We start from the raw sequence: 14290 nt of genomic DNA, 5'->3' as shown, positions 1-14290 counted from the left end.
CTCCTTGTCTTTCAAAAGTAAAATGTTAAGGTTAATATAAAATGTCTTTGGCCACTTTGTAGGGTACTAACTGATTTTTTTTTATACTTTCAGACACAATCTGCTGGGCTGGGCTGAAACGTGCGATCCTCTTGCTACAGTCTCTCAGAGTGCTTGGGATCACAGGTGTGTACCACGTCATCTAGTAACACAGACAATCTTAAATATTAATGTATCTTATACAATAGTTAATTCGACTGAAATCATCAGTAAATGTGAAAACAATGTGTTACCATTTCAAGTGAGAATTTGGAGGTGAAGATAAAATAGTTGTAGCCTTGGAAGAGTTATCAACAAGGGGAAAATAACTTGTGAGTAAAGAAGTTGATGATTCTTGATTAACCTAAGGGGAACAGACCAGAAAAGGAAGCAGTCTTTCTGTCACAAGCAGGCCTGTGTTGGTGAGTGAACACAGCAAGCCCAAGATGTAGCAGGCCTCAATGAAGCGAACAGGGAAAAGTGAGAAAAAAATATAAAAGCCTTACTTGGGGTGAAGTGTGGTGCTGTTACAGGAAACAGCATAGGGTCATTCTTGTTTGCTGTGGGGAACCCAGGGAGAAGAAGAGGAGGGATGCTGTATCTACTGTACCAGTTATCCCAAATGGGACCAGTTATCCCATTCCCAATGGGACTCTGAGCTTAGTGAGACAGTAGCTTACATTTTGTGCCTGAATGTCTGGGTGATTAAACTGATTAAATGTTAGAAAAAGGTGGTTAAAGTGGGGTAAGCTTCTGATGGGCAACAGCTAGGCTTTAGCTAGAATTGAATATGAGTTAAAATTATCCGAGGAAACCTAAGGCTACTGATGATCTGAGCTTGTCTGCAAGACAAGCTGGTAAAATTTTGTATTTTACCATGGACACAATTTACTCTGGCAAAAAACCCATCATCATGAAATTATGCAGTGTACCCGTTTTAGGCCAAAGCTACTTCCTAGTGACATTCAGATAAAAATTAAGAGGAAATACTTGTGTTACACACATGCTGATAGTAATGGGCTGAATGTGGATTATTTCTGGCCTCTTTGAGCCTAATCACATGCTCGAAGATGGTTTAAAGCTAAGAAACTTGGCAGTTTGCGTTTCCAAGAATCATGAAGTAATTGAACGAAAGTGGAAACTTGAAACTGGGCAGAGGAAAATGTCTTTAATCCCACCTAAAAGGCAGAAGGATCCAAATTCCAGCCTAGCCAGGGCAGGTTAGCAAGAGACTGTCTCAAAAACTAAAAAGTACTGGGAGTGCTGATCAGTGGCAGAGCCCTTGCCTAGTATGCACAGGTAGTGGATTCAATCTCCAATACTCCACGTACTTCAAAGCCACGGGGATTTCAGATATTCAAGACTAAATCACAGCCACTTGAGGTATTGTTAGGTAACCCTTACAGTGAGCTAAACGGTTGCCTAGCAACCCTGAGAGTGAAAGCAAAGTAAATATTACACTATAGGCTGTTAAATGCATAAAAGGAGCGCTTGATTAGTATGTGCAAGGCCCTGCATTCAGTCCACAGCCCCCAAAAGATAAAAGGAACATGGCAAAAGTATTTATGGTAAAAGTAGAAACGAATATAGAAAATAAGTAAAATATCTCTTGAAGACGAATCCTACATTTAAGGTAGGTAAAACTACAGCTCAGAGGTAGTTTTGGGTTTTTCTCGTCCTGGGATCAACCCAGCCCTGCTGGGTAAGCGCTGGATCGCTGAGCTATGTATGCTATCCTAACCCCAGCCAGGGATTAAGGTGTTTGCGTCTACAGGTCGGGCCAAGGGGAAAGTTTTTTAACCAGTCTCCAAAGTATTTCAAGGGTGGAGCGATGAAAACAGTCTTAAGGTATCTGATTAACCAAATACACTCCAAAGGAACTCTCCTAAGGCCTGTGAGCGTCTCAATATAGTGAATCCCACCAGCTTATTGCGCAGGTGGTGGCTAGGCAACGGTCCGCGCCTTCTTCGCGGCGTTAGCCCCGCCTCTGGAGGCGCTTCCGCCCTTGCGCGCCTCAAAACTCCTCCTTTCATTGGCTAACGTCACGCTGGGAATGGGCGGGGAAAGGGCGTCAAGCAGTGCAGTCACTTCCGGCCCGGGAGCGCGCGGGTTGATTCGTCCTTCCTCAGCCGCGGGTGCTCGCTGCTCGGAAATGGCGGGTAAGTTCCCGGGAAAAGTTTACCAAAGGGAGGAGGCGGGCAAGAACGGGAAAAAACACCGAGACGGCCGTGACAGTGCCCGCCTGGAACTTTCCGGCTCTCGCCTGGGTTCCATAAGGCCTGCTTTGCCCGGGGAGCGTGGAACTCTTGAGTCGAGCCGCTTGGTCGCCTGGTCCGCGCCCCCGCCCCCGCCCCCATCGGCTCGGGGCTCTGCGCGGTCGGCGGGCCACCCGAACCTTGCGAGGGCCCGGTGCGGGGCTGAGCGTCTCGCCTCGGGCTTGGAAGGTGCCAGATGCCTTGGGCCTGCTTTTCTTCCTGTTCCTTTGGCGGCCTCAGCTGTTCTGCATCTGGTTCTGTCCCGTCCCCCCAACCCCACGCCTGCTGATTTATAAAGCTCAAATCCTCCTCCAGGTCTCTGCCCACCTTCCACCACTGCCAGCTTCGGAGCTGGCGCTTTGCAGCAGCCTCGCCCTACACTAGGACGGGATCTTGACCGAGTCCGGAACTGTCTTCTTGATCTCTCACTTCAGGGTTCCTGGAATCGTAGTTAGGTGTCCTGTGAAAAAGACGGCGTTCGCGCACCTTTCCTTCCTCTAAACTTCTCTTTCAGAGGACTGCCGTAATACTCTTTTGGGTTCTACTTTGCTTTCTGTATTATCCTCAGCTTACAACGTTTAATAACATAATGTTATTGCTCTGTACTTGCGTTGAGGCTGTTTTAGTGTGTTTATTTTTTCAAATTACATATCTTTTGAAGTGATGGACAGTTTACCTTAATCATTTTTCCCCCAGTGCCTTCGTAGCAGTGTCACACTCCACGTTAAACATTGCATTTTTATGAATATGCTGGGTAGATGAGAGAGCGTAACCTCTACACCTGTTAAAGGAAGCACTGTTCAATCAGAGACCTCCGGGTGCGCTGCTACCAGAAGAGAGGGAACATAATGTATCATATGTACATATTTCTAAAAATTCCATCAAAATTCATATTATAGTTCCACCACTTAGTAGTTGGGTATCCTTCAACTTACTTATTTTTGTGGCCTCTTTTGGTTTGGGGGATCGAACCTAGGGTCTCAACACTGAGCTATATATCCCCAGCCCTTTTTAAAATTTTTTCTTTTGAGACCAGCTCTTGGTTAGCTTGGTCTTCCAGCTTGAGCTCAAACTTGCACCCTCCTTCTTCGGCCTCCCAGAGTGCTGGGATTACAGGCATGCACCACCACATCATGCTACCTGCAGTCTTGTAAGTAGGTATTTTATCAACTCAGTTTCATATTTAAAACCTCAGGTTTAGGAAGAGGTGTGGTGGAACCATGCCCAGTCTTTAATCCTCACTACAAAAGAAAAAAAAACAATTAAAACCCACAAAACTGTAGGGATTAAGTTATAATTTCACATGCGGTATGAGTGTGTGTTGCTTGGGTTTGTAAATTCCTTGAGGTAGGTTCTGTAATCTTTGTTTTATAGATTAGACTCAGAGTCTTAGTAATGTGCTGTAGTTCACAGAACAAGTGAATAATGGTGAAGCCTGGATTTGAATCCAGCAATTCTGTTTTCCAATCATTAATCTATACTGCCTCAAAGCTTTGCAATTTCTGTATGTGTTTTAGCCATTTTTTGAAGTTTATGGCTTGTTGTGTTTCTTTTCTATGTTCTGCTCATGAGTTTTTGTTTGTTTTTGAGATGAGATTTTGCTTTATTGGCCAGGCTGGTCTAGAACTCCTGAGTAGCTGGAACTACAGGCCTGTTAACACCACTCCCAGTTGACTTTTTCCTTCTGAGTTTTTATGGTCGTTTTGCTGGGAGATTTATTGTCATCTACCTAGAAGTTTTATCTTGTTAGTGGTTTATTGTGGTGTTACTTGTTATATATATTGATGGATATCCACTATGTAATAAAACCATTTGGTTGTTCTAGTAGCCCACATTTATGACTATGCATACATGGTAAAAAAAAATGTTTTGTTTTTTAATACAATGGAAAGCTTTTTCCTTCTTGCTCCTGTCCCTGTTCTTCTCTTATCTCAGGGATAACCATGGTTACCAGTTATTTGTGTATCCTTTTTGAGGTTATCAGTTTTTTAATAGCTGTTTTATATATCTCTGGGTAGAATTTGTTCAGTGTTAGAAACAAAATGCTATTGTAATTAGTGAAGGACATTCTTGGTTTCTTATATCTGATAATAGGAACAGTGACATCCTTTAGCACTATTTTTTCATTTTAAAAATTATTTTTCGCTTTAATTTTTATTTTTTGGTACTGGAGATTGAACCCAGGGCCTCATGCATGCTAAGCATGTGCTGTACTACTGAGCTACATCTTCAGCCGTAAATTTCTTTTTAAAAGGGCTGCTAAGGTATAAGTCCTAGCAAGTAATTTGTGTCAGTATTAGATGGTTGGCAACTCCGAACTGTATTAATTTTCAGGCTTATTTATATAAACCATTCCTAGTCTATAAACTAAAAGGTGTGTTTTGAGTTCATTTATTGAGAAGCATATATGAATGACCTTTACTCTTGTGATCTATGGGCACATTTAAGTTGTCTCACTTCTAATAAGAACCCTACTTACAGCTGGGCATGGTGGTGCACACCCCTAATGCCAGCAGTCTGGGAGCCTAAGGCAGAAGGATTGCAAGTCAAGCCCAGCCTGGGCAACTCTCAGTGAATTAGTGAGACCCTGTCACAAAAACTAAAAAAGGGTTGGGGATGTAGCTCGGTTTGAAGGCCCTGGGTTACATTCTCAGTACCACAAAAGACCAAAACAAACAAGAAGACGTAAAAAACCCCACAAAACAACAAAACAAAAACAAAAAAACTTACTTGTGTATTTCCTTGTTTAAATCATTTGCAGCTAAACATTTCAAAAACATTTTCTCTTAGGATTTGGTGCTATGGAGAAATTTTTGGTAGAATACAAGAGTGCAGTAGAGAAGAAACTGGCAGAGTACAAATGTAACACCAACACAGCAATTGAACTAAAATTAGGTATGTATGCCATTTCCAAGTGGTAATATGTGTGTACTATATGAATCTATCTTTTAGAATATTGTTTACAAAAAAATAGTTATTTGTGTAAATAGTTTTCTGCATTCATTAAAAACATCCAGATTTTGTGCAGTCTTGATTTATGTCATGGAGTAGGTAAATATTTTGAGAGATGGCAGAGTTCAACATGTTGGGAAGATGTAGCAAATGTCAAGTATTTGTGATGTTAGCTTTGTAAAAATACTTTACTTTTTTGCACTTGGACAGAAATCTTTTTAATTTTTCTCCACATCTTTTTTTTATTAATGGATATTGCTTATACAGATTAATAGGTTGCAGTTTGGGAGATTTGTACATGCACACAACAAACTTTGATCACCCCCCACATCACCTCCCCTGCCCCGTCCTCCCTGCTAGTTTCACATGGAGGGGCTCAATGCATGTAACACATTTTGATTATATCTATCTCCCTTTTACTGCCCTTAAAGCCCTTCGTGCTCCCCTTATCCTTTTCTACTTGTCTAATAAGAGTCTGCCTTGAACGTTCTTGTCTCTCTCTTTTTTTTTTTTTTTTTTGATTCTACACATTAGGGAGGATTTGTAATATTTTTCTTTCTGAGTCTGGCTTATTTTTGTTTAACATGATGGTCTCCAGATCCATCCATTTTTATTTAAGTGACAAAAGTTTGTTCTTTATGGATAATGTTCCCATTCTGTATATATACCACATTTTCTTTATCCATTTGTCTATTAATGGATTCCTGGGTGGTTCCCTATCTTGGCTATTATGAATTGTATCACCACAAACATGAGTATGCAGGTATCCCTATAGTATGCTGAACTTTTACTTTAAAAGTATAGGCAAAAGCCTATAAAAATAATAAACAGTAACAAGTGTTGGCGAGGGTATGGGATAGACACATTCATATAATGCTGATGGGAACATAAAATGTTCTACTTTAGAAAACAGTTTGGCAGATTCTTTAAAAAATTAAACATAAATTAACTCTATGACCTAGCAGTTCCACTCCTAGGTATTTACCTATCCAAGAGAAATGAAAAAACTTAACATCTATATAACAACTTGTCTATGAGTATTTGTAGGAGCATTATTCACAGTTTGAAAAAAGAAAAAAAAGCAGACAGCCAAATTTGAATGAGCTGGTAAATGGGTAAAGTGTAGCATATATGATGGATTTTTTTTGGTGTGGGTGTGTATGCTGGGGATTAAATTTAGCCCCTTCACCTCTTTTTAAAATTTTAAGATAGGGTCTTGTTAAATCACCTGATTGGGCCCATACTTCTGATTTTCCTGCCTTAGCTTCCCAGGGTGCTGGGATTACAGGTGTGCACACCACACCTAGGCAATGGAGTACTATTTGATAATAAAAAGGAATGAAATTCTGATGCCTATCACAATGTGGATGAATTCAGAAACATGTTAAATGAAAGAAGCCAGACAAACACACCATATGTATGATTCTGTTTGTATGAAGTGTACGGAAAACACAAATCCATAAAGACAGAGTAGATTAGTGGTTGCCTGGAATTGGAGATAGGAACAGAGAATAACTGCAAATAGGTATGAGGGTTTTCATGGTGATAGAAATGTTTTAAAATAGGTTGTGGTACAACTAAATGTTCTTTTTTTTTTTTTCCGGTATCGGTAATTGAACTCACAACCTTGCGCTTGCCAGGCAGGCGCCGCACCACTGAGCCAAATCCCCAGCCCCACAACTGAATGTTCTTTCATTGTACACTTAAGTGAAAGATATATGCTCATGAATCCTGGCTCTGTTCCTTTCCATGTGTCAATTTTCTCACTTGTAAAATGAAATTAATGGTACTTCATAATGGTTGTAGAGATTAAACATGAAGTTAAAGTAACTTGATTTATAGAAAATAGTAAATGGCCTGGCATAGCAGTGCATGCCTGTAATCCTAGCACTTGGGAGGCTGAAGCAGGAGGATTACCATGAGTTCAAGGCCAGACTGGCCTACATAAAAGAATTCAATGCACTACATAGTGAGACCCTGTTTCAAAAAAAAGAGAAAAAAAAGAGAAGAAAATAGTAAATGCTAGCTGCTATTATAGAAAACAATACATACAAATATAACAAGGTGACAAGATAATACCCTGAACCCTCACTATACAGAAAATGTTGATCTAGATTTTTCTGTGTATACATTAATTTTCTAAAACTAGGAATCTTGTACAGGCTGCTTTTTATATAAGTTTACAATGTCTTCAATATTGTTCTTTGTGACTATATGTAGATCTGTCTCTTGAATTTTGTATTCAGATGACTATAAGTGTACCCTTTTGGGAATTTGGGGGTTATCATTTGTTTGTATCCATTTATATACCTTTATCTGCTTATGTTTTGATAGCATATATAAATAGAAATTGAAATGCTAGGACAGTTTTTCAACTTTACTATTGGCATTTTGAGTTAGATTTTTTTTCTGCTGTAGCGGCTATCCCATGTATTGTATGATACTTAACGTCCTATTTCTAGTCTTTACTCACTGGATGCCAGTAACACTTCTTTTTTTTTTTTTTTTTTTTCTCAATACTGGGGCGTGAACATTTTGCTCTCAGTTGTATCTCTAACCCTCCCTCCCCCTTTTGAGACAAAATCTTGCTAATTTCCCAGGCTGGACTTTTGTGATCCTCTTGGCAGGGCCCCTAAAGTGCTGGGATCATGGTTATGCATCACATCCCTCTGCATGCTGTTTTTCATTTTTTCAAATTATGTAGCCCAGTCTGTTTTGAATTCGTGATCATCCTGTCTCAGCATCCTCAGTGTTAGGATTACAAGCATGTGCCACCACGCTCAGCTTTCATTTTGCCAATTTTTAAGTGCGATTAGGTGGCATACAGTGAATGTACTATCATTGCCATTATTTCTAAAACTTTTATCACCCCAAGTAGAAAGTCTAGATAAGCAGCAGCTCACTTGCCAGCCTTTGGTATTCTTCAGATTTGACTTGGGACTTGCATTTGTTTGTGGTGTCTCTTTTGGATTCCTCACTTTCATGACCAAGACACTTTTAAAGATTATAGCCCAATTATTTTGTATCATGTCTCTTTAGGATTGTATGGTGTTTGCTTATTGTTTATTTCAGGTAACATAACTTTTGGAGGAATATTCCAAAAGTGGTGCTCTGATTTAATTGCACTATATCAGTTTCTCATCTACCTTCCATTCTTTTATTTCCTATTTTATGTAATGGATTATAACCTGTTACTGTTATTTACTTGGTTCTCAAATTGTCATTGTCTTAGCTAGTGGAAGCCCATTTTGGGGTGGCTTGTGTCTTTTACATATTTCTCATTATTTGAATATTTCATTCTTTGCTTGATTATCTTGGAACTAGATGTTTCGGCTCGCTGTTATCTCTGCTTAAGCTCTAGAATCAGTCAATTTTTCCTTGGAGCTTTGGGCTTTTTTAAGTGCAAAGTGGTATTTTGCAGCTAAAGTCTGAGTGCTAGTTGAGCTCATTGCTATTAATGTTACGTATATTAATGAGAGCAGACCATCTTAGTAGATAGAACTTTGTTCAATCCCATTCAATCCTTACTCCTGCCATGGTGATGACTGTCGTGATTTTCTTCACCAATGTTAGTTTTGCTTATTCTAGGACTTTTTCCTTTTCTTTTTTTCTTTTTTCTTTTTTTTTTTTTTTTTGTCTTTTGAGACAGGGTCTCGCTATGCAGTTCAGTTCAGGCTGGTCTTGAGCTCACTTTGTAGCCCAGGCCGGTCTTGAACTTGGAAGGATCCTTCTGCCTCAGCCTCCTGAGTGCTGGGATTACAGGTGTGCGCCACCATGTCCAGCCCTCCTTTGTCTGTCTGTCTGTCTGTCTGTCTGTCTTTTTCTTTCTTTCTTTCTTTCTTTTTCTTGATCCTCTCGTTCTCTCTCTCTCTCTTTTGCAGGGAATTGAACCTGGGGTCTCATGCATGGTAACTACATGCTTTGTCCCTGAGCTACACCTCCAGCTGTGTTCTAAAACTTTAAATATATACTTATGACTGGCTTATTTTAATTTAGCAGAATGTTTTTTGAGGACATTGGTTTCTTTTTTTTTTCTTTTTGTCTTTTTGAGACAGGGTCTCACTATGTAGTTCAGACTGCCCTTGAGCTCATTTTGTAGTTCAGGCTAGTCTCAAACTTGCAGTGATTGTCTTACCTCAGCCTTCTGAGTGCTGGGATTACAGATGTGTGTCACCACCCTGGGCACGGATGTATTGTTGACTGTCAGTTTGTTTCTTTTTTTGGCTGCATATTATTCCATTATTGGATACATCATTGTTCACCAGCTAATACATATTTGGGCTATTTCTAGTTTCTGCTTAACTCTGATAAAAATGTTCTTGTAGGAGTCTTCTGTGGCTGTACAATTTTATTCTGGATAGATTCTTAGGAGTGAATTTGAGGGTCACAGGTAGTTGTGTGTTTAATTTCATATTTGCCAAATTGATTTTCAAAGTACTTTTATACTCTCCCCAACAATATATTAGAAATTTCATTGTCCTATACTCTTGCAGCATTTAGTTTTGTCAGTGTTTACAATCTTAGGCGTCCTGGGGGCTGGGGAGGTAGCTCAGTGGCACAGCATCTGCCTGGCAAACATGAGGTTGTGAGTTCGATTCCTAGTACCGGGGAAAAAAAAATCTTAGGCATCCTGGTGGATATGTAGTGGTATCTTGTGATTTTAATTTACCTTTCCCTGATGACTTATGAAAAATTTTTTCATGTGATTATTAACCATTTCTCTATCTGCTTTTGAGACTCCTTTGTTCAGTTCTCTTCCTCTCCTCTTCCCCCTTCTCTTCCCCTCTCCTCCCCTCTCCCCCGCTCCTTCTCCCCTCTCCCTTTTCTCCTTCCCTGCCTTCTCCCTCTCCTACCCTCCTCTTCTCTCCCCTCTCTTCCTATTCTTGGTCATGCTTCCACACTGTGTCCCTGTGTTCTAGAACCAAAGCAAAGCCTTGTAAATCCTCATAGGGGAAAATCCAGCCTTTTGGGGAGCTGGAATGAATGTGTCTGATTCAGGAGACAGAGCACACAGCTAACTGTAGGCATTGGTAATTGCCATGGCTTTCTACTTTCCTGTCTTCCTCTCTCTCTTCATTTTTAAATTGGAGAGTTTTGTCTTTTTGTTGTGATTTGTGAGTGTTAAACCTATATTCTGGATGAGTCCTTTGTTCATATTTTCCTCAGTCTGAGGCCTGTCTCTTCTTATTCTAAACTCAATGTTTTGATGAGCAAAAATTGTTAATTTTGTTGAAATTAAATTTATGAATTTTTTTTTTACAATATATTAATCCATAAAATTTATATTAGCATTTTCTGCTTCCCGTCTGGAATATTTGTCTACCCCAAGGAGATCATGAAAATCTTGCATGTTTTTTTCTATAAGCTTTGTAGTTTTAGCTTTTTATATTTAGGTCTATGATACATCTCACATTGTTTTCATGAACAGTGTAAGGAAGGGTATCAGTTTGTTATTCCAGGTGGGTAGACTTTTGTTCAAGTGTACATGTATGAATGCTCCAGTGCTTTAACAAAAGTAAATTAACCTTGTATGTATTGGTCTACGTCTATATTAGTGTATTATTCATCAGTTTGTTTACCAATATCATATTGTGTATGTAGTATAGTTTTATAATGAATTGTCATGTGAGTCCTCCATCTTTTGCTCTTTTTTTCAAGATTGTTGTGGTTTTTTTTTTGGTTTTTTTTTTGCTCACCCCTCTTTTTAAATTTTAAAGAGGAAAAAATTTCAAAGCAAGATAATAGGAGGGTAACAATGGTTAATATATTGCATGTTATCTTTAAATTAGTTACTCAGAGTAGTAGATATCAGCATTTAATTGCCCAAACAATATTAGCACAAACCTTTCTTTTTAGTGAACTAAGAGAAATTAGTATTTAGAATTAACTATCTTATGTATATATGTATCTATCTATTTATATAGATAGATATACATATATTTTTGCTTTTCCCTTCTTTTCTCCATTCCCCCATCCCAATTTCTTTTTCCTTTTAAAGTTTCTTCCCATTTTACGGTATTTATTGTACATTTTGAATCTTATTTACTCTTTCAGCTTCTCACACTAGGGAGATGATATGATGCTTACACATCTGTCCATCTCCCCTTTTAGTTATTCTTAATTTCCATGTGGTTTACGATGAGCTAGTTGGTTTCTACTTAAAAAGCCCTGGATTGATTGAGATTACGTTGAATCTGTAAGATAGAATCTAGAAGATTCTATATTGTATATTCAATATTCTGTATTTAATAATATAGTCAATTCTATATTCGATAATATTCAACAGTAATTCTGTATTCAGTAATAATATTGAATCTTCTAAAAAATAATATTGCCAGGCGTGGTGGCACACACCTGTAATCCCAGCACTCAGGAGGCTGAGGCAGGAGGATTGTTGTGAGTTCGAGACCAGCTGGAGCTACAAAGTGAACTCAAGGCCAGCCTGACTGCATAGTGAGACCCTGTCTCAGAAAAAAAATAAAAAACAGTATTGAATCTTTTTATCTGTGGACATGGTATATCTTCTTAGTTCTGTAGATGCTTGAAGCTTTCAGTCTTACAAGCGTTTCATTCAAATTTACCCCTTGTTCCTCCCCTCTGCTCCCCTTTCCTTTTTTCTTTCTTCTCTCTTTTTTTTTTTTTTTAATTAATGTTGAGATCTGAGGTCCAGTGCAGAGCCTCACATATGCTAGGTAAATTTTCTATTTCTGAGCAACATCTCCAGCTCTGAGATTTACACTTCTTGTATCTTGTTAATGAATTGATTCTGCTCATCATAAAATGTTCCTTCTTTAGATCTGGTAATACAGAGTCTTTATCTTTGTCCCCTCTTTAGCTCCTCTTCTTGCCTCTTTTTTTTTTTTTTTTTTTTTTGAGATAAGTTTCACTGTGTAGTTCAGGCCAGACTTAAACTCACTATGTAGCCCAGAGTGCCCTTGAATTTGTGGCAATCCTCCTGCCTCAGCCTTGCAAGTGGTGGGTGAGATTATAGGTGTGCACCACTACACCCAGTTTTCTTGCCTCATATTGATGTCTACTTTGTCATATGTTAATACAGCAGTGAGAATTTTTTTTTAACATGGGAGAAATAATAGCGTGTTTATACATTGATATTCATGACCTATCACAGAAGGGAAAAATACTAGAGAGAAAGAATATTTGTGGAGTTGATATCCTGAAGAATGTAAGGGGGTAAAATAAATTGTATTCATCAGTGAATTAACCTTAAGTAGGAACATGGGAAAGTTCTATCTTAACAAGGAAAGAGAATATACAAGAAGGGCTACAATGAAATGTAAAGGCGGCACCTATATCTGTATAGGTTTTCTTATGAATACTGTACTCTGTTGCAAGTGTGATTGTAGGTGTTAGAAGTTTGAGGAAACAGTCATCTCGGTGAATGGGAAAGGTAAGTAGACTTAAGGGCTGTGTTGTGATTATCAATGAGTACCCACTTCATGTTAGTACTCAGGAATATAAGGTGAGCACAGCTATATCTTCATACAGGGTGCAGCAGATAGTGGCCTACAGTCAGATTTAATTAAGATTAGGGTTTTATCAGGCTGCTATGATAAGGCAAGGGCAAAAAACCTGAGGATGTTTATGAGGGAGTGATAGTATTGATGAGCCATGGGATTCTACACTGAAAAGGGAGGAGAGTGAGCATATGAAGAAGGGGAGGGATTGTGAAATTTTTTTGAATCAGTTCATTTTAAGTCTGGATGGTGTGGAAGAAGTGTTAGAATTGGAGTATCAGGGAGTGCAGCAGGAAGATAAAAGGTGATGGTAAGATTGTACAGTATTTGAAATAGAGATTAAGGAAGTACAGTTGTAGATGATGATAAGTGAGAGCTAGGGCATGTCATGGGAATGAATGGATAAGCTGCAAAAAAACAGGATTTTACAAAGAGGGATCAAAGAACTGAGAGGTGAAATTGGAGGATTAATTCTCATTAATTTTGAAGTTAACAAGATTTAAGTCAGAAAAGGTGATAACCAAGAGCTGAAGTAGAGAAATGAAGCATGAGCACCAATGCTGTTTATTTTTAGGGAGACGATCCAAAACCAGCAGTGGAAAGCTGGGAGGATACTCTATTCTAGCAGCATGAAAGTTTGGGAGAGAAAGCAGCCACTACCTGAGAGGACTGGAAGAGAAGTAGTGTCCTGTGGGGAGAGCCATATGAGTTAAGGAACTGTTAAGAGCAGAGAGAAAGTGTGGAGAACTTAAAATGAGGAGGTTTAGGATATGGAGAATTTTGGTGATAAATGATTTGTTAATTTCACAGTCACAAGGAGTTGGGGAAAGAGTGGGAAATAGCATGAGACTGGTAGTTTTACATTGGGGTATTGGATGAGAATCCAGGTAATAATAAGGGATTTGACTGAATTTAGTGAAGAGTATAATGGGATTAATTAGGGTATCTCCAAAGTATGTTGTAATATTGAGACTGCTGATACTGCAAGTTAGTGATGTGGATGGGGAATGTTGCCAGCACACTGAGGCCACCCATATATTTTTAAACAAACTTTTCAGTTTCTATAGTCAGGAGACAATGTGTTGCCAAAATACTACTATTTCATTTATTTAAAGAACATTAGATTATAAAGAAATTGAGCTGTCATCTGGAGTACAGCTAGATACTATGGGAATGTGTGGACAAAACTCTGAAGCTCCTTAAAGGTTGGAATCTATTTATGTATACATTATGAACACCTGTCAACAGACTGGGTCTCTGTTAAATTTTTAAGTAGTCATTAGACTTTTAAAATTAATTAAATTAATGTACTTTGGTGATTTCTTAATTTTGTTTTTGGATAATACGGCATATAGACTGTATCTTTTTTTTTTTTTTTTTTAAATGAATTTTGTCTCTCCAAAGACTCTAGAAGTGATTGAGAACTAGGTTGTATAAGAACTATATGTATAGGCATAGAAACAATAGGACATATGTTCCAAAGAGGATTCATTGCAAGCCTTACGGTCTATATAGCAGTAGGTATCATTTTGTATTCCAGGCTCTGAGCTTCTGTTTTCCTCCAAAAATGTGAGTGATGCAGATTTTCCT

At 38.6% G+C, this 14290-nt stretch overlaps 1 protein-coding gene across 2 annotated transcripts in view; it reads left to right on the top strand.

The window, feature by feature from the left end:
- The first annotated feature begins 1527 nt into the window (after window positions 1-1527).
- Window positions 1528-14290, top strand: part of Hat1 (histone acetyltransferase 1) — a 44255-nt gene continuing 31492 nt past the window's right edge. The window contains exons 1-2 of one of the 2 annotated variants that reach the window (XM_013518735.1): window positions 1528-1651; window positions 5064-5168. In XM_013518735.1, the coding sequence (XP_013374189.1) occupies window positions 5075-5168 (94 nt within the window). In that variant the 5' untranslated portion in view covers window positions 1528-1651; window positions 5064-5074. Of the gene's footprint in view, window positions 1652-2083; window positions 2178-5063; window positions 5169-14290 lie in introns of those variants that run through there. The other variant, XM_005393220.1, reaches the window with a different exon arrangement.

The sequence above is a fragment of the Chinchilla lanigera genome, unplaced genomic scaffold (genome assembly GCF_000276665.1).
Source record: "Chinchilla lanigera isolate Chin_1 unplaced genomic scaffold, ChiLan1.0 scaffold00048, whole genome shotgun sequence".
NCBI lineage: Eukaryota > Metazoa > Chordata > Mammalia > Rodentia > Chinchillidae > Chinchilla > Chinchilla lanigera.
Note: the sequence above shows the minus strand (reverse complement) of the source record. Positions and strands in the feature narration are given on the sequence as shown.